Below are 20,212 nucleotides of genomic sequence, written 5' to 3' on the forward strand. Positions count from 1 at the left end.
ATAGACCCCCCAGTCAGCCCTAAACACCTCCAGTCATTTTGCTAGAGAAGCTCTAATGTCTCCACCTTCCTTCCATGTGCTGGTGCTTAACCAAGGGTACTGTTTCCAATTAAAACCAGACCATGTATTTAAAGAAAAAGAAAATATCAATAGAAAATACTCTGTTTTAAAAAAAGACTGAATAAAATATCTGACAATATATAAAAACTCTATTTCAGTGGAAGTGACCTTGTGATATTTAGTAGTGCCTTAGGCTTGTTGACATTGAACAGCTTGTTCACAAAGAGGCCCAGCAGGTTATTTTTCCACTTGTTAAATTTTCAGAATGTTTCTTATTATATACAGACCAGTTCTTGGGTCCACAGGTCAGTTTTGGCCGTTATAATCTGCCCTTGCTAAATTTTCAAGGGTAGGAGAATTCTCTGATTCTTATTCTCCTTCTTCCCTTTCTTTTTCCAGTGGTAAATAATAAAAAGAAGGTTTTTAAACACCTAGTGGAAATAGGGCTGTTCGTGCAGCCCTGTCTCAGTTAATTCTGTTTGTATAGGCCTAAAGTAATTTATCAGCAAGGACTCTTCCGGGTGCATGTAAATAACAAGAAATCCAACTCAAGATGGCTTAAGCAGAAAAGGGCAGGAGTCCTGGATTCAGGTGCTGTTTTGCAGCATTGTTCTCTGGCTCTCCATCTCTTGGCTCTGCTGTCCTCTGTGTTGACTCTTTACCCAAATAGCCTTCCTTTACATGTGGAGAGTTTCAGGCCAAACTGCTATTGAACTTGAAGTTACAGGAAAGAGAAACTATCTTTCCAAGAGTGTCAAAATAAAGGTCCCAGGCCTGGCACGGTGGCTCATGCCTGTAATCTCATCAATTTGGTAGGCTGAGGCCAGTGGATCACTTAAGGCCAGGAGCTCAAGACCAGCCTGGGAAACATGACAAAAGCCCATCTCTACTAAAAATACAAAGGCTAGCCAGGTATGGTGGCAGCGCTTGTAATCCCAGCTACTTAGGAGGCTGAGGCATGAGAATTGCTTGAACCCAGGAGACAGAGGTTGTAGTGAGCAGAGATTACACCACTGTACTCCAGCCTGGGAGACAGAGCAAGAGTCGGTCTCAAAAAAGAAAAAGTCCCAGTATTATGTTCCATCAGTTCAAGTCAGCCTCGTTTGGATCAAGTGTCCTTCCCTGAGCTAATCACAAAGGGGTGTGTGTGTGTGTGTGTGTGTGTGTGTGTGTGTGTGTGGAGAGAGAGAGAGATTAATTAGCAAGACAGAGGTCCCACACCAAGGGTGGTTTTAGCTCCATCTCCTATGGACAGCCAGGCCACTGCTACCAGAAAAAAAAGCTGATTTCTAAGCAGGCAGAAATGGCAATAGTGGGCGCCTGAATAAATTCACTCTGACTTTCAAATTCTGAGACTGTCTGATGGAAAATTGCTATATCAGATGAGTATTGATTTCATTTTTTCATACTTAATTTGATCAGCTTTGTTAGAATGCCAGATTTGAAGAAATGAGATCAGGGTGAAAAATCCCATCTCTGATATCAATTACCTCCGTAACCTGCTCTTAGCTACAAAGAGCCTTAGTTTTCTCTTCCTCGAGTGAGATTAATGCCCACCTCACATCATTGTTGTGAAGCACAAATAAAATGGTATTTTTCAAAGTATTTTACCAACTATGAAACTATACGTTTGAGTTGTTTTAGAAATTATTATTTTGAGATAACCTCTAGTTTTCTTCTACATTATGCTTTTTCAACTGCATCTGAGAGTAAATGCATTTTAAAGTAAATCTCATATTTAGCTACATCTTACAAAACTGTTTCTGTTTTCCAGCTTGTAAGCCCAAACTACTACCTCTCCACTGACTTGGAAACAGTAGTTTTTATGAATGCAAACACTGTTCAGGAAGCTCCTATTCATGTTATAACCTAGTTAACACTGGTGCTCTTTGGAAAAAGAATTACGAATGATATCCATACTTAAAAACTTTTAAAAAGTTAAAGGATGTTTATGAGTTGGTATATTTCAAAATAATTAATGATATTTCATTTTTAATGAAATATTTAATGGTATATATCAAAATAATTGATGATATTTCATTTCATTCATGTTTGCTTCTTTTTTGGTAAAGTGTATGTTGGCTATGTGGGGGGCAATGCCCAACTCTTCCATAGTCACGTTTTAATTCCTCTAAAATAAACCATCTGTAAATACTCTTGACCAAATTATTTTATGTAGGGCTATCGGCATTATAAAACCCCAGGATTCTACAATATATCAGATTGGACACAAATTGGGATGGTCTCCAGTTTTTTAGGGAAATACACTGCCTGGAACAATAGAATACAGTCTGTCTAGCTTAGACCTGGTGGTTGATCATCATCGTCAGAGCCAGCACTGATTAGTAAAACTGTGTAAGGAGGAAATTGAGGCAGGGAGCATTTTTGTGGCTTGCCCACTGCCACAAAAATTGCAAGGTATAGAACCAGGATTCCAATGCAGGCAGTTCAGCTTCACAGGCGTCATGTGAACCACAGTGTTGATGAACCCCCCATATTGTCTCTGCAAACTGGGAACTAGCAGACATGACACATTCTAGAAATTCCAAAGCCCCAAATGCTCCCAATGCAGTGTTTTGAGTTCCTTGAAAAATTCTATTAAGAATATCTAATACCAAGGAAAAAAAAAGAATATCTAATACCTTATGTAAATGCAGCTTCCGTAGACAATTAAACCTCTAAAGTAGCATGGATAAACATTGTATTTGAAGAAAATCCTTTGCTCCTGACATCCGATATTTCATTCTTTACAAACCAGAGATAGTAAACAATTGCTTCATGTAAATCTTTGTGAAATGATGTGACCTCCTTTCTGTATGGGTCTCTATTTTAATGAGCTTTGAATGCAGGATCACAAAATTTATGATAACTTGCTTTTCTCTATATGCATGAATAGCTAGAAGATTCTTCTGTGCAATCAGAAGAATGCAGAACCAAGAATACAGATGACCAACTGTACTGTTAAAGAAAAACAGAAACTTTTAGGATGAGAAGGGGCCAGAAAATGTATGTAGTCCCATCTCTTCATTGATGCAGGTACCCATTCTAATAGATCCTTATAGATAGTCAAAAATTTCTGCTGAAACTTGTCACTGGAAAGCTGGCCCACTCTTTGTGAGGCAGCCCCGTGATTGGAAAAGTTCTAGTTGATATAACTTTTGCCTTATATTGAATTGAAATAAGCCTCCCTATAACTCCTACATAGTTCATGATATCTTCTGAAACAGCAAAGAATACATCTGCTCCCTTTTTCTGGGAAGAGTTTTTTTAAGACTGAAGACCACTTGTTACCTTCCCCTCACTATACTAAATGTCTCCAGCTCCTTGCCAATCTCATGTGATGAGGGGGTATGTGGGCCACACAGCATCCTGGTTCCCCAGCTCTGAGCAGATCAGCATTAACATATCATTCATTCTCACTGAGCCTTTCTTCATGAAAATTTCCCAGGCTTTATCCATAGCCATGAACTACACGTCTTTTCTCGGCAGCACTGGATTTACGTTATCCTTTTCCAGATAAAGCAGTTTTATCAGGTTACTCATCCAATAATCCTAGTCTATCAAGACCTTTCTAAGACTTGGTTGTCACTTAGTATATCAGTGATGCTTTTCAAGTATGTAATGTGCTCGTTTTAAGAAACTTTCCCTAAAGCAACAAACCTTTGAAGTCGTCCACCAATGTATTGAGTGAAGTGTCGAATAAAGTAGAACTGAAAAGAAAAAAAAAAAAACATGTAGCTTTCTACTAGAGACCTCTGAGCTTGGCATAAGTCAAGAGGATCATTCAACTGCACTTTGTTTTTTCATCTTTTTCACAAGGATAAAATGAAGAAATGGTGGGGTCTCAATAAACATTGTTGAATAAGTGATTCTGCCCAATACATCTTTTCTATCAGAAGCAGGAAAGAAACATTCAACCTCCAGTTAATAAATGAATTTAAGTAAAGAAAATGTCAACCTCAGTTTGCAAGAAAGGAACATAATGTATATTTTAAAGAGATGTTACAAAGAACAACATTACATTTTTAAAATCTGGGGGCTTTTTTCAGCCATTCATGTTATGATAAAAAGCTGATCACTGCTTTTCTGAATTAGTTATTAATGTTCTGCTTTTTAGTGGTCCTGAAAAACGTTTGATAGCATCCAGACTTTGAGGTGGCACAAGTAAATCAGCCCATATTGCTGTAAACAGCATGAACCCAATTGGCTTAAATTTCCTGCAACATCCCTAGAACCTGGGGAGCTGTGCAGTGAGAGCTGCATTGTACAGGCAGTGCTCTTTTTTTTTTCTCTGCTCTATATTTTTCTTGTGAAGAGATTTTATAAACAATTATGTAATGCCATTTAGGGCTACAACTGTCGTATTAGGGAACACAGGTTATATATTATCTCTACAAATGAGTAACAGGAATATCATAAGCCTATAGTTCTGTCCTACTTTAGTAGCCAAGGACTTCTTTTATGTGATATCAGTTCCAGAATTAGAGCTAAGGAAGGGAAGGAAAGAAGGAGGGAGGAAGGAAGGGAGGGAGGGAGGGAGGAAGGAAGGAAGGAAGGGAGAAAGTGGGGAGAGAGGGAAGGGAGGGAGGAAGAGAAGGAAGGAGGAAAGGGAGGGAAGAATAGAAGGGAGGCAGGAAGGAAGAAGGGAGGAAGGACTGGAGAGGAATGGGAAAGGGAAGGGAGGGAAAGGGAATGGAAGGAAAGCCTTAAACTTGGGCAGACAATGTTAGAATTTATATCATGCCAGTGGACTTAGATGGAACCAAATGTGTTGTTTATTTCCTCTCCTTCTTGGTAGGTTGATTAATGCTGACTCCAGCAATCATGGGTCACACATGCAGATGTTGTTGTTAGAGAAACAACTGTTGGCCTGGCTTTTCCTTCCCAGCAGTTGATAACTAATCTGTCCAAAAATCTTCCCCATAGGCACAGGGGAAGGTTATGATCATGAAGTTTTGGAAGGACTGCTCTTCAGAAAGATGGAGAAATGGCAGGAAGCAGCATTTTCTTGACTCCAGCATTTCCTGCAAATGAAATAGTTCAGCTGAAACCTTTTATAAAAAGGGTCAGTGGGGTGCATGCATAACGTTCACACTTTAGAATTAGAAATAAATAGACACAGACAGGGAACTTGAGAAGCTGACAGTGTGGTTGAAGAGCAGAATCTAAATCACATGCAGTTGTTACAGGACTGAGTATGTATTTCAAAACTCACCCAAGAGGTGAGAAAGAGGATTATTCCTCTGTCTCCAACGGTGGGAAGGAAGGGTAATCAGATGCCAGCCTGTGGCCTCTGGATAACTTAGGAGAAACAAAAGGCTCTAATTTTCTGATTTTCCAGCCAGGGTTCAGTTATTGCCCACAGAAGAAGCACCTGTGGGGCTGTCACTGCTGAAAGAGAATATGCATACAAGGTGTTTGGTGCGTTACCTCTTGACTGCACTGAACTCATTTGACCCTATCCTTTGACAGGTCTCATCTCATCCAAGTCTCTGCTTAAGGAGCCACTGGGTTTGCTGGTTATGGACCAAAGCTTCCTTTGTTGAGATGCCCTTTTTTCTTCTGCCTTTGAGGCTGTTTTGTTTGCTCTTCAAGTTTGTTTTCATTTTCTTTTAGAAGCGCTATCATCTAAGAGAAGGAATGTACTTCATTATTCCTTTAGCTTTCACTCTGAACCTTTCATATTTCTTGTTGGCTTCTTTCTGGTCAATTTCTGAATACCCTGAAGTGTTGAAAGTGTTATGACAAACATAAGGGAGAAACAGAGGAAAAGTCTTTTTTTTTTTTTTTCAGGGCCAGAACACAGCAGAAAATTTCATCTCTGGTAGAATATGGCTGGAGGGCTCTGTTCATAAAAGTTTCTTTATTAGACTAGCTATACAATATCAGCAGACTCCCAGAAGGTTTCCAGAGCCTAATAAGGGTTATTGAGTTGATGGAGCTGTCATCTACTTGCTCTGTTCTGAGACCCACCATCAGCCTGTCAGTCCCAGTTTACTACTGGTTCTGACAACGGAAAAAGCAATTTTCATTCCATAAACGTTAATTAAAAGCAAAGCTGACCCCTACTCATTTTGTGACCCATGCCTTGCACACAATAGATGACCAGTAACTACTTTTACATGACTGTCAGGGTGATAGGGAGATGGGTTGTTACGCGTCAGATATTTTCTACATTTTACATTTCTGCTGGAGGCCAGGTATGGTGCCTCACACCTATAATCCCAGTACTTTGGGAGGCCAAGGCAAGGGGATCCCATGAGGCCAGGAGTCCGAGACCAACCTGGGCAACATGGTGAAACCCCATCTCTACTAAAAATACAAAAATTAGCCAGGTGTGGTGGTGTGCGCCTGTAATCCCAGCTACTTGGGAGGCTGAGGCACAAGAATCATTTGAACCTAGGAGGTGGAGGTTGCAGTGAGCCAAGATCGTGTCATTGTACTCCATCCTGGGTGACAGAATGAGACCCTGTCTCAAAAACTAACAAATAATTTCTGCTTGAAAGAATAATCCTTTTATAGAGTGGAAAGCACAGACTTGATTTGGATACAATATGCTGGGGTGCCTGGGGAAGGCTTCTATGAGAAAGTGACATTAGAATAGAACTTGACCGAAGCGAGGGAGCTCGTCCTATAGTAGCCAGAGGGAGAACATGTCAGGCAGAATGAGAAGCAAATGCAGAGGCTGTGAGGCAAGAATGTGCTTTGCTGTCAAGAACCCAGGGAGCAAGAGGAAGACAGGTAGGAGAGGAGGATAGGAGGGTAGAGCAGTGTGGGAGCCAGAGAATGGAGAACGTTGAAAGTCATTGTTGGGACTTTGAATTATCTTCTGAGTTGAATGGAGCTGAATGGCATGACCTGGCTTTCATTTTAGATAGGTCATTTTGGCTCTAGTGCTGAGAAGAGGTAGTAAGGGGGCAAGAAAGACAGCAATGAGACCAGCAAGAAGCCAATGGAATAAATGAAATGAGAAAAGGGAGTAGCTTGGAGCAAGTAGTGACAGGAAGGTGAGAAGATTTTAGAAGTAGATTCAATAGGTTTTGCTGCTGGATTGAATGTGAGATATGAGAGAAAGGAGAGCTCCAGCATTATGAACCTGAGCAACTGGAAAAAATGGGCTGCCATTTGCTGAAATAAGGAAGCTTACAGGGAGGTGAGTCATCAGGAGCTTGGTCTCTGGCATTTAATTTAAGGTTGAGCTGACTAATAAATGTGAAAGGAGAAGCATCAAGCAGGCAGCTGGGTGTCCAAGTCTTGAATTTAGGGAAGAAGTCTGGGCTGGAGATACAAATCTGGGAGTCATAACTGGAAGAGGCCACCTAGTATGGCCAGAAAGGATGGGAAGATTGAGGACTAACACTCTAGGGATGCCCAGATAACAGGAAGCAGCAAAAGAGGCTAAGGAATGGAGGAGTGATCAAGGGGATCATGTAGGTCAAGGAAAATGGAAAATGGTTTCAGTTCCAGTAGAGTGGGCTCAGATGAGGACAGGAAAAGAGAAAATGGAGACCACCTAGACACTTCTCAGGGAGTTTTCCTTAAAGAAGAATAGAGTAATTGAGCAGGAAATTGAGGGTAACGTTGGGGCAAGGAAAGGAGTTTGTTTGCTTTTAATAGAAGATGTTGATAGCACTTTCTGAGAATGCTTCAGGAAAGAGGACAAACCATGATAAAGGAGAGAGAGTTTATTGTAAACTACTCGATTGCTACCAATTGAGCAAAAAGAAAGTCCACCTTTCGGAGGAAAACTTTGGAAATTGGTTATATTGTTTTTATTTTATAATTAGATTTGAATGCAGCTGTGTTGTTTTCTGAGCTGGAGTCATGGTAACCCAAGGTACAAGATGATAGACATGCATTGCGTTCTAAGAAAACATTTCCAGAGCCAAGAGAGAGGTCTGAATTGAAGATAAAATTATACACCTTCAAATGTGTGTTGACTTCACTATCAAAGAAGTAAATATTACATTATTGGTAATATCTCAGTTGTAAGTCTACTGTGTCTTTACTTACCTATATTTGTTTGGGTTTCATGGTAATTCAGGTTCAGAAAAACAAAATGAGCCTTTGCAATATATGTGAGAAAGATTCAGAGGAAATGGAAATGAAATGAAATGCAAAGGGGCGATTAACATTCTTTCACAGAACTGTTTCTAAGCTCTATAAGCAGCCTTTGACATCTAGGTGTGCAAATGAAAAATGTTCCTTCTCTCTTCAGCAAGTTGGCAGCCCTTTGCTGCCTTTATGAGGAAACATGAGGACTCCTCCAACAGGAAGTGTGCAGTTTCTGGTGCAATTAACCGGAAATGTGTTGGCAGTGACATAGCTTGCCAGAGGCAGAAGCGGCACCAATAGAGTAGAGCAGTTAAAAATGATAACAAATAACGGTAGTGACTAATGTTTGCATAGTGCTTTGCCATTTACCAAGGCCTTTTGAATGTGTTACATAATTCCATTCATTCTGCAAATATGTGTTTCTTCTGTGTTCCAAGCCTTAAACATTTAGCTATGACAAAGTTTTCTTTCTCATGAAACTTAAATGAGCTGCTTTGTTAATCGCCCTTTTGCGATTTCATTTGCCTGTTTTCTCTCAGTCCCTCTCACATACATTGCAAAGGCTTATTTAGTTTTTCTGAACATGAATTACTATGAAATCCAAACAAATAGGGGTAAGTAAAGATACAGAGGACTTACAACTAAGATATCACCAATAATTTAATGTTTGCTTCTTTGATAGTGAAATCAACACACATTTGTTGCACAATAACTTGCTGAAATAAGTAGGTCAAGTACTATTCTTCTTCTTCTTTACAAATGAAGACATTGTAAAGCTTAATTATGGCCAGGCACAGTGGCTCATGCCTGTAATCCCAGCACTTTGGGAGGTGGAGGCAGGCAGAACACCTGAGGTCAGGAGTTCAAGACCAGCCTGGCCAACATGGCAAAACCCTGTCTCTACTAAAAATACAAAAATCAGCCAGAAGTTTTGGCAGGTGCCTGTAATCCCAGCTACTTAGGAGGTTGAGGCAGGAGAATCACTTGAACCCAGGAGGTGAGGTTGCAGTGAGCTGAGACCACACCACTGCACTCCAGCCTGGGCAACAGAATGAGACTCCATCTCAAAACAAACAAACAGAAATAGAGTTTAATTTGGCCAGGTGTGGTGGCTCAGGCCTGTAATCCCAGCGCTTTGGGAGGCCAAGGTGGGTGGATTGCTTGAGGCCAGGAGTTTGATTGAGACCAGCCTGGCCAACATGGTGAAACCCCATCTCTATTAAAAATACAAAATTACCTGGGTGTGGTGGTTCATGCCTATGATCCCAGCTACACAGGAGGTTAAGGCACGAGAATCACTTGAACCCAGGAGGCGGTAGTTGCAGTGAGCCGAGATTGTGCCACTGCACTTCAGCCTGGGTGACAGAGCGAGACCCTGTCTCTGTCTCCAAAAAGGAAAAAAAAAAAACTTAGATTTAAGACTGGACACAGTAGCTCACAACTGTAATCCTAGCACTCTGGGAGGCCAAGATGGGCAGACTGCTTGATCCCAGGAGTTCAAGACCAGCCTGGGCAACATAGCAAGACCTTATCTCTACACATTTAGAAAAAAAAATTAACTGGGTGAAGTGGCACATGCCTGTAGTCCCAGCTCCTTGGGAGGCTGAGGCAAGAGAATCGCTTAAGACTGGGAGGTCCAGTCTGCAGTGAGCCATGGTCACGCCACTGTACTCCAGCCTGGGTGACAGAATGAGACTCTGTCTCAAAAAAAAAACCAAACTTAAGTCACTACTTTTTTAGGAATTTGAGACCCAGATGATATTTTATGACTGACATTATATTTCCTTCTCAAAACTTTTCAAAACTCAGTGCTTCAATACATGTTGTACCCTGAAATGTTATTTTCATAAACACAGTTAATTTCTACTCTGGGAACTCGTACATTTAAAAAATTCATTCCAGTGCTCAGTATAATAACTCTATGTCTAGGAGAAGAGCCGTTTCATATTATGAATGCACCAGTTACAACAGGTCCACCTTAAGTTGCTGCTCTGTGAACCTGACAAATTGTTTGCTGCCAACAGAACTACAATGGTATCTGGAATGCATCAGCTTTTTTAAAAAAATAATTTTCTCCAAACACAATAAAAATAATAATAATTTTCATACCAGCATGTTGGGAATCTAAGGTGGGTGCATTACTTGAGGCCAGGAGTTTGAGACCAGCCTGGGCAACATGGTGAAACCCCATATCTACTAAAAATACAGAAATTAGCTGGGTATGGTGGCACACACCTGTAGTCCCAGCTACTCGAGTGGCTGAGGCACAAGAATCACTGGAACCCAGGAAGCGGAGGTTGCAGTGAGCCGAGATTGCACCACTGCACTCCAGCCTGAGCAACAGAGCAAAGACTCTATATCAAAAAAATAATAATGGCCGGGCGCGGTGGCTCAAGCCTGTAATCCCAGCACTTTGGGAGGCCGAGGCGGGTGGATCATGAGGTCAAGAGATCGAGACCATCCTGGTCAACATGGTGAAACCCCATCTCTACTAAAAATACAAAAAATTAGCTGGGCATGGTGGCGCGTGCCTGTAATCCCAGCTACTCAGGAGGCTGAGGCAGGAGAATTGCCTGAACCCAGGAGGCGGAGGTTGCGGTGAGCCGAGATCGTGCCATTGTACTCCAGCCTGGGTAACAAGAGCGAAACTCCGTCTCAAAAAATAATAATAATAATGATAATTTTCACAACTCAAACACAATTAACTGCTTTTATTTTAAACTCTTTTAAATCCTGACTTTTTACCATTTACACTGACACAATGACAGTCATGCATAACCTAATGGTGGAGATATTTTCTGAGAAATACATCATTAGGTGATTTTGTCATGCGAACATTATCGTGTGTATTTACCCAAAGTGAGATGGTGTCACCTGCTACACAGCTAGGCTATATGATCTAGCCTATTGCTCCTACTAACCTGTGCGGTATGTCACTGTACTGAATACTGTATGTGATTGTAACATAATAGTGAGTATGTGTGTATCTGAATATACCTAAATCTGGCTCTAGATTGACTTCTTCCAGCCCCCACAAAAGGTACAGTGAAAATATGGTATTGTAATCTTATGAGACCCCTATAGCATATGCAGTTTGTGATTGACTGAAATCTCGTTATGTTGTGCATGACGGTATTAGAAATTATAGAGGTTTTACTTTCTCTAAATTAAAACATAGCTTACAAATATAAAATATTTATTATAACATCTAAAAATGCACATAACCCATATGTGAACTCTCAGTGTATATGACTAGGGGTGGGTTCTTTATTCATTGAGAAAAATTTATATGATTTTTTTTATGAAATAAGTATGGTGTGGGGTTCTCTCCTTCCTTCTTAACTCTGGTAACTTTCTGTGACTAGTGGAAGATCTATTTACTATTGGAATGTTTATTCCCAGGATGCTAAGTGGGAATTTTCCTGTAGGTACAAAGCACTTGCATGCTCTAAAGAGAAAGCTGTCAATCATGGAGCCAGACATCTAGTTCAGGGCTTACAAGGAGGCAGTGAATCCTGCTCTGCCCCGGTCAGCCACCTCTCCACATAAGCAGAATATTGGCCAGTTCTGGGGAAGGACAGATAATTGTGTGGGTCTTGTGGAAAGAACTAAGGCTTTTCCTCCCTTCCCATGAGAGAGGAGACAGAGTGCATTCCCGTGCTCTCCAATCCTATGAGAAGGGGTACGAGAGAAATATACATCTGGCTTGGGGATGCCTGCCAGGAGGGAAGACTGGCCTTGCTATCCATGACTGGACTTCTGGCAGGCAGGTCACATAGCACCTACTGAGCTGACACAGAGAGTATTGGGGAGAGATGCCCTGGCAGAGAGGGGGAGTGTTCATAGAGCATCCAGCCCTTCTACCGTTCTGTGTGACAAGGATGTGTCCATGTCCTGTGGGCCACATGGATGAGCAGGAGGAGGCTGGGGTTATACCCTTCCCCCTGGATCCCCCTCAAGGGAGTGCATGTGTCCTAGGTGGGCTAAGTGGGAGTTGGAAGAAGTCAAGCTAGAACCAGATTTCTGCCACCAGGAACTGTGCAGTGGGGGGACCTGCCCTCTGCCCTAGAAGAGCCCTTCAGAGAACTCACACAGGGACACAGGAGAACCTAGGTTGGAGCAGCTGCTATGTAGAGCACATGGGAGGCCATGTTAACATTAGCTGAAAAGCAGTGCTGGCTGTTGGAGGAACAGCCAGACAAGAAAGCAGCCTCGTCCTTTTCCTGTTTCTTCCTCCCCAACTAAACACATGAAGTAGGTAGAGCTTGGGGCAGGGAACATCTGAGATAGACCCTGACACCTACCTTCCCCTCTCCCAGGAGAAGTCAAAGTGCAGACCAGCTTCTCTTACCCACTCCAGGCTTTTTAAGCCCCAAGACTGGCACACGATGAGGGAGGGAAAAGTTTGAATCAGATATGAGTTTGGATTTCATACAAAATGGAGTCTTCATGATTCAAAGTGACCAGGAAGTTATGTAGTCTGTGCAAAATTTTAAATGGCCTGGTGCCCATCAGGCAGGCAGACTGGGCATGGCCCCTTTGGGAGTAAACAAAACAACCTAAAACAACTTTTAGGTGGGTGTTTGGACCCCAGTACCGTTAAGACTGTCCCATGAACTGACTGCATTTGCATTTAGATACACTTGTGTTAACATATATATATGAATTTAGTAAAGGCGAGAAGGAGACTTTATTTCTTCTAGAGGGTTACAGCCTGCAAGGTAGCCATCCTGCAGGCTGGGAAGCACCTCCAGCCAAGACCCCAGAGATAGGCACTTTGAAGGAGAAGGGCTTAGGGGAGAAGATTTATGCTGAACCGGTTAGCTAAACATGCGTATTCAATGTGTTACAAGAGCTGTGAATATTCATGCAGGTGGTCCTGACGCATGTGTATTGAACAAACATGCATGTAGCATGTGACCTATGTTCACTTTGGGTTGGAGACTTAGCATTTACATGTATTACAGTTAAGTCTCATACATCAGAAGGGCCTTTCAGAACATGAAGGCACGGAAGTGTGCAATCTCTGTAGACCAACCAGAACCAGTCCATGGTCAGTGATCTTATTTGGATAAAGCTACTGATCAGTCTCTTGTCCAGCTGTAGTTATGGCTGGTGGAGCAGGGGCTGAGAATCAGTCAGCATCTGGCGGAGCTGCAAATTGTTTTAATATTGCGTCTCTTAAGGCCAGTGCCTGTTTAGCTGCTAGAGAAAAACAAAAATCTTGTGGCAGTTGGAAAGTAGTTTATTCTTTAGGTGTAGGGGTTTGTGACTTAACCTTTGCCTGGCATGGCCTCAGGTCCTGTTGATAATTTGGTATCTTATTGCCACCAAGAGACTGTCTGTCAGTCTTATGATTTCCATTTTAACATTAATTCTGATCAGTTGTTGTGTCTAAACCATAAAAGAGAGGGGGTATGATGAGACTTCTCTGACCTCCTATCCCATCATGGTCAGAAACTCAATTTTAAGATTTTTTTCTGGGGTCCCCTTGGCCACAAGGGGGTCCGTTCAGTCAGTGAGGGGATTTAGGATTTTAGTTTTAGTTTTCAATTCATTTCAGGGTCAGTAGAACCAAGCTCTGTATAGCTGGAACGGCCCTCTGCCTTCTGGTGACATCAGTACCAGGCTCACACTCCTTCTTAGCCATTCCAGCAGGCTGTCAGCCTTGTGTCACATTGCACCACTCACCTCTGTGACCTGAGCAAGCCATTTCACCTCTCTAAATATCTGTGTCTTCATCTGTCAGATGACAGGTGGTTTCTGGATGATTTTGCACTAGAAGCACTTCTAGCACTAGATTAACACTAGAAGTGTGTGAACATTGTAGAAGATACGATTTGTGTAAACAATTAGCTCAGGACTGGGTGAGAGTGCCAGTTAAGATGGTCATCCAGCTAAGTCATGGAGTTAGTACATTCACATCAGATGACAGCTACTGGAGACAAGCCAACAGAGGGGATGGGTCCAAAACTGAACTTGCTAGAAAGGTAAAAAGAGGAAGAACCCCTATGGATGTATAAAATAGCATAAAGTTTAGAGAGGGAACTGAGGATAGCAGAGCTGGTTTAAGTGAAAGGTGTTTGGAAGTGCCTTTGGTCAGACCCTGGGGATCTAACTTCCTTAACAGAAGGCCATCTTCCTGACAGTCTATGCCCATCTGGCCTCTAGTTAGCAGAAGAGATGGAAAGCAAAGGTGTAGGGGTGTATGGAGGTGCTGTTTTAACTAGAGAGAGGTGTTAAATTGCTAGTGAGCATTTCTGGGGTAAGGAAACGTTTAGCTAGGGATAAGCTTTCTTTTTCATCATTTGTTTGTTGATGATATAGTTCTTTGCTGGGTATCTTAACCGTATTGTGGTTACGTGCTGCCTTCTCCCTGCAGTGATCTTTGTACGGACTGCTTGTGAATGCTAAAGATGCTGACGGGGCTTGCTGAATAAGTTTACACACTCTGCCATTTTCCATGATTTAATTTCACAGTGTCTTTTAGAATGATGAAATTCAGGAACAGAACTTGGGATGGGTCAAGCTAAGAGCTCAGTCAGTCTGTTTGAAGGTTTCTGCTGTAACTCCTGGGAGGGGATGCTGGTTAGTTTGGTGTTTGGTTCTGAGCAAAGATTACTACTTTATCTTATTAATGGTGTGGGGGAGAGGCAGAATTATGGAGCTGAATCATTAGACTCACAAATGCTGTTCCCAAGGGTTTCTGCTTGATAAACAGAACTGAATTTCCCTGACCTCAGTCCTTCCCTGCCCCAGCCTCCTTCCTGCCACCTCCTTCACTCCTCTCAGTGCTGGGTAGCAAACTGACACGTCTTCCTTTGTTAACTACAAAGTTTTGCCCATAAGAACTCTGGAGGCATAAATGTCTTCTAGGTTTATCAAACAGAGCAGTGACTAAATCAGGAAAAGTCATTTTATTGTACTGTCTGCTCTTGGTCATTGAAGAAAAGAAAATAAAAACGTTGGACCTGTGTTAAAGGTTTTTTCCTGTTTTTCTTGAAGTTGATGAAAATATTTATCCTCTGAAAGTAGTGATGTGATGGGGGGAAGGTATTTCTGGTTTTCTGGCAGATATAAAATACAGTTTGCTTTTTTCCAAGGTGTGAATTTATTGGTAATTGCCCTTGCATAAATGCATAAATGATTTTTTTCAGCCAATTCAAAATGTTTTAAAGCAAAAAGAATGACTTGGAAGTCCATTATTAAACCCTGAGCACCCTAAAACATTTTTTGAGTTTTTTTTTAATGTGATTCTTTGCATTTTATTATTTTCCTCTTTTCCTTCCTGGATGCTACCTTGGTAGCTGCCATGTTTTAAATATTGACAAGATAAGATAGTTTTCTGTTTATATCAGCAGTCGTCTGTCTGTGAAATATGGACGAATCAGAACGCAGGATTTCCTTTCTCAGCGATCCATCAGGTTCATAATGTAAGGTTACAAATGGTTCTTTTCTCCTCCTGAACTTGCGCTATGTACTGTGTTGCACAGTGTTGTCAACAGCTATAGGTACTGTGTCCTGGCAATGCAGAAAATTCATAATGTCTGGTGACTTCAAGACTCTGTCTATTATACTTCATTTACTGTGCCTTGTGATTAGTTGATGTGCAAACATTGTCCTAAAACAAGAAACATATTTGGTTTTAAAGTCTATGGTTAAAATATGTCCCATGTGAGTTTTGGCTTTCATTCCAGGCATCTGTGTTAACTTGCTTTTACAGGAAACAGAAAAGGGTAAATTGATATATATATATACACACATGTATATATCAGTGTTATTCTTCGCGATTTTGTACTTCCCCATGTTCATGGACTATTCAACCCCTTGTGTCTAATGATTCTCAAAGATTCATGTGCTTTACTTGTGAGAAATTTCTGAGTATGATTTGCATGTTATTCTGTATACATTTTATGCAAATACGGGGGGGGAGGTGAGCTGGGAGAGGCACGGTTACAGCTACGAAGTGGTTCTCAGCCTTTTTCCATTTGACAGTACAGAATTGATCTTTGCAAATTGTGTGAAATTGTGACCCATTTTACTCTGAGCTGCATAATTTTCAAATGTTCATATTTCACCTTTGCGTACTTTAGAAAAAGTTTATTTCTATTTGGAAAATAAACATTCGAATGTTTGGGTTTTTATGTTCTGTATTTTAAAATACTATTCTATTTTCACATCTTGTTGAATTTCTCCCATTGGATAGCCTGCTGTCTGAAAGGTTGAGACATTTGGTTGAGAATCACTGAGCAGAATTCTTGGGGCGGCATGTGAAGGGATGCCACAGGCATTTTTGTGAGGTGCCTTTTGGGATGCTGCATCAGGCACATATGTCCTCCTATGCATGGGACTTCTGGCTCTTGAGGACCGTGGTGTCTATACATTACCTGGTACTGGTGTTTTCGTGACCCAGCAGTTCCTCCTGAACTCATAAATGCTAACCAGAGCTTTTATGCATTCAGAAGTAGCCATCTCTGCTCTTTTTCATCTAAAAGAACAAATTCAGTATAACCAACTGCATTTGATCAAACTAGCATTCTTGATTCATGGAGATTTTTTGAAAGAATAACTACAACATCCTGTTTTCATATGTGTGTGAATGTTTATAGGAAGCCTTTTCCTTACATTCACATTCAAATATATGTATGCATATTTATAAGCATAGAGCTGTGTATAGCATTCTTCAAAGCCTTAGAGATTACAGAAAGTAAATGTAACCACATATATCTTACGTATCTTCGGGTAGCCCATCTCTGAAATTTGTCAGAATTATTGAAAGCAAAACCTTACAACAATAATTGTCCTTTGAAATCATTTTAGTTTTCATTAAGTGTTCTGAAGAAATTGAGAATAATGTTTGTTAATATTCAGATCTAAATTTACAAGCAGGTAGGTGGGAGCAGTCGTCATAGAAAAGATTTTAAAGGTTCTATTTTTAAAAATCAATTAAATCCTAATTTTTAAAAATTTTAAAGAATAATACAAGGCTTGGAAAATGCCATACTTTTCTATTAATGTTAGAAAACTAAGTTGTAAGCATGGCTTTTAATTATCTACTGACATCCTTAGGAAACTTTTTTATCAAGAAGAAAATAACAAAGGCCGAGTGCGGTGGCTTATGCCTGTAATCCCAGCACTTTGGGAGGCCAAGGCAGGCGGATCACTTGAGGCCAGGAGTTTGAGACCAGCCTGGCCAACATGGCAAAACCCTGTTTCTATTAAATATACAAAAGTTAGCCAGGTGTGGTGGCACATGGCTGTAATCCCAGCCACTTGGGAGACTGAGGCAGGAGAATCGCTAGAAGCTAGGAAGCGAAGGTTGCAGTGAGCCAAGATCTTGCCATTGCACTATAGCCTGGGTGACAGAGGGAGACTCTGTCTTGAAAAAAGAAAAGAACAGAAGGGTTTTCCCTTTGTATTCTCAGAGCATATAGAATATGTAATATTCAGTTTCCCTTTTGGAGGAAGATAGCTACCTGATATGACTTGTTTTAGAATTTGCCGTAGGTGTCCAGTGCATGTGAACTAAAAATTTGCAGCTATTTACCACCTGTCGAAGTAATGCAAACTTTAAAAGCTGCAATTTGGAATCTGCCATCCAGTAAAAATCTCTCTATAGACTTCTGTGAATTTTTTTGTTTTTTAACTAAATTCCCTTGATGCTTTTATATTTTTCAGCTGATGGTATAGAGAATGTTTACTTTAATTACATTATATTAGATATGGCCCAATTACAGTCCTTCAGACTCAGCCAGACTATGAATTTATAGTTGGCAGTTGCAAACACGTGCTAAACAGAATCATTCTCCATTTAAAATTCTAATCTCAAATTGTTTTTCCTTTATGTTAGAGGTTTAGTTTTTGAGTTTGAAGAAGAGAGCAAATGATATACATTTTTTCCTCTGTTTAATTGATGTTCTTTAGTGTGCTTATAAAAAAAGAAAAATTCTTAAGGCATACATATAAAAATAATAATAAATACCAATTAAATGAGGTTTTAAGCCATGACAAAATTCTTGGAATATTAAGATCATTCAAATACATGGACCTAAAGGAAAGATATTCTGTATTTTGAGTGCCAGAGAGATAGTCTGAAGACATTTATTAGGATAGGAGTACCTTGAATCATTGTAATTTCTCATTTATAATCACTTATGTAATCCTTCTAAAGACCACTGTGTCAATAATAGTTTAAAATATGACAGAATTCTACCCCAAACTTTTCCTACTTCATTTTGTTATTCTAATTAAACATTGTATTGTTAGCTGTGTTTAGATCTACTTTTCATTAAAGATGAGATTTTATTATAAACCATTATTGAGAGAAAAGACTTCTTAGGTCTGTTAATATTTAATAAGCATTTTTAAGTGGAAAATTACTAAATTTAAAAATAATTGCCTGAGGAGATACAAGTATTATCTAGATATGAATGTACTAGTCAACAAGACCTAACACTAGGTTTCAAAGTTCAAAATTATTTTATGTGTGAGGCAAAAATCTTTATTTCTTTTTTGAGCTCTTCTTCCATTCCATATAGTAACTACTCTACCTAATTCCTCCATAGCTCATTCCTGCTGTAATTCAGCCTCCAGGAGGGTTGAGACCTAAGGCACCCTTGTTCTCTGAACTCTTTTGTTCTTACTGGCAGTCAACCAGGTAAAGCTGAATCCCAGCCAAGGACCAAGATCATACCTGTCCTTTACAACAGTGTGATGTTAAGTTCAGTTGTTGGAATCCATCCGTTCCCATTAAATTAATTCCAAAAAGAAGAATTAACATCTATAAATTGAGTCCTCTGAATATTATTAGATCTAAGGTTAAAAAGGAAAAATAGGCAGGGGCAGGGAGAGAAGTTAATGAATTTCCAGGCAAAAAAGAAATTTATTTTCTTATAAATTCAATCTTAAGAACACTTTTCCCTCTCTTTCAAAATGAATTTCCGGAAATAGCACTAAATATGATAAAATTCAGTGTCTCTTTCCAGAAAGATAGATTCAGTCCCCATAGGGAATTTAACAATATTTGGACTGAAACAATGTTTGAAGACCACAAAGAAAATGAAATAAGGATTCTATTTCTTTTCTTTATAATTATCTTCACCTTAGCACCTAGGGAAGGTCCTATCAGATCACGCTGAATTCAAAGCAAGTAGTTGTGATTTTTGGACAAAGTGGAGTCATAGGAGAGCAGATGATGGCGCTGTCTAAACAGAGTTAAGTGAATGTTCCACTAATTTCTTCAAGTGGTTATCGAAGAAGGGATTTCAGTGACTTCCAGACTGAGAGTGGAATGTATGTGCTGGGGCTTGTTATTCCCACAATGGCTGCTACAACTTACGTGGATGATGTAAATATTTGGATCAGCATTTGGCTGAAGCTCTGGCTTTAAATGTATGGAACTCACATTAAAGTTTAATTATAAAAGTGTGTGAGTTAATTGAACAATTAGAGAATGAGTTTGCATATGATCTGCATGCTTAATGTACTAACATGTGAAATGTTTCCATAACCCTAGCTTCCTGCAACTCATTCCCACCCCCAGCCCTATTCCCAGCCCTGGCCCTGCAACTTATGGCATCCCCCCAGCTCATGCCATGTTCAGACTTTTTTGAAAACTGCCTGTTGAGCTTGGCCAAGGTCTACCTCTGCTGAACTCTAATAGGGCTCACATGAAGATCTGATGCTTGGTTTGAGTTGTCACATCAGCAGACACTGGATCAAAGGATCTTTGGAAGCCAACCAGCTCTTCCTTTTGTATCATTCCATGGAGTTGCATGCAAACTTCTGTTGTTTTGTTAACAGTGTCACCTGTGACTTAAATGTACAATACCTGTTTGCCATGTTGTTGTTGCTTTATCGAGGGAGCGGGAGAAGGAGGGAGAAGTTTAATGGGGAAGATTAGAGGATGATTTGCTAGATTTGGGTAAAGTTTTTGTTTAAGAACCCATACCTGCATGTTTCCAGAGTTTTAAGCTATTATCACTTAAAAGTTATTACACTCAGCTTCAAAATGATATTGAAATCCACATATCCTATATTTTGAATTTTATACTAGTTTTTTTGAAAGTAAGTTACAGCCAGTTGAAATAAAAACCAG

General features: G+C 40.3%; 1 protein-coding gene across 25 annotated transcripts in view; it reads left to right on the forward strand.

The window, feature by feature from the left end:
* The window catches only part of ANKS1B (ankyrin repeat and sterile alpha motif domain containing 1B), a 1,270,775-nt gene that overhangs the window by 1,180,597 nt on the left and 69,966 nt on the right, over window positions 1-20,212 (forward strand). For 8 of the 25 annotated variants that reach the window (XM_012469266.3, XM_012469264.3, XM_064376827.1 and 5 more), the window contains one exon: window positions 15,474-15,548. The exons of 11 other annotated variants lie outside the window; for them this stretch is intronic. In XM_012469266.3, the coding sequence (XP_012324689.1) occupies window positions 15,474-15,548 (75 nt within the window). The remainder of the gene's footprint in view (window positions 1-15,473; window positions 15,549-20,212) is intronic. 6 more of the 25 variants (XM_021675575.2, XM_064376828.1, XM_064376837.1 and 3 more) reach the window with 1 other exon arrangement.

This window comes from Aotus nancymaae, unplaced genomic scaffold, assembly GCF_030222135.1.
Source record: "Aotus nancymaae isolate 86718 unplaced genomic scaffold, 86718_ANA_hifiasm-v0.15.2.pri h1tg000016l, whole genome shotgun sequence".
In the NCBI taxonomy this organism is placed as follows: domain Eukaryota; kingdom Metazoa; phylum Chordata; class Mammalia; order Primates; family Aotidae; genus Aotus; species Aotus nancymaae.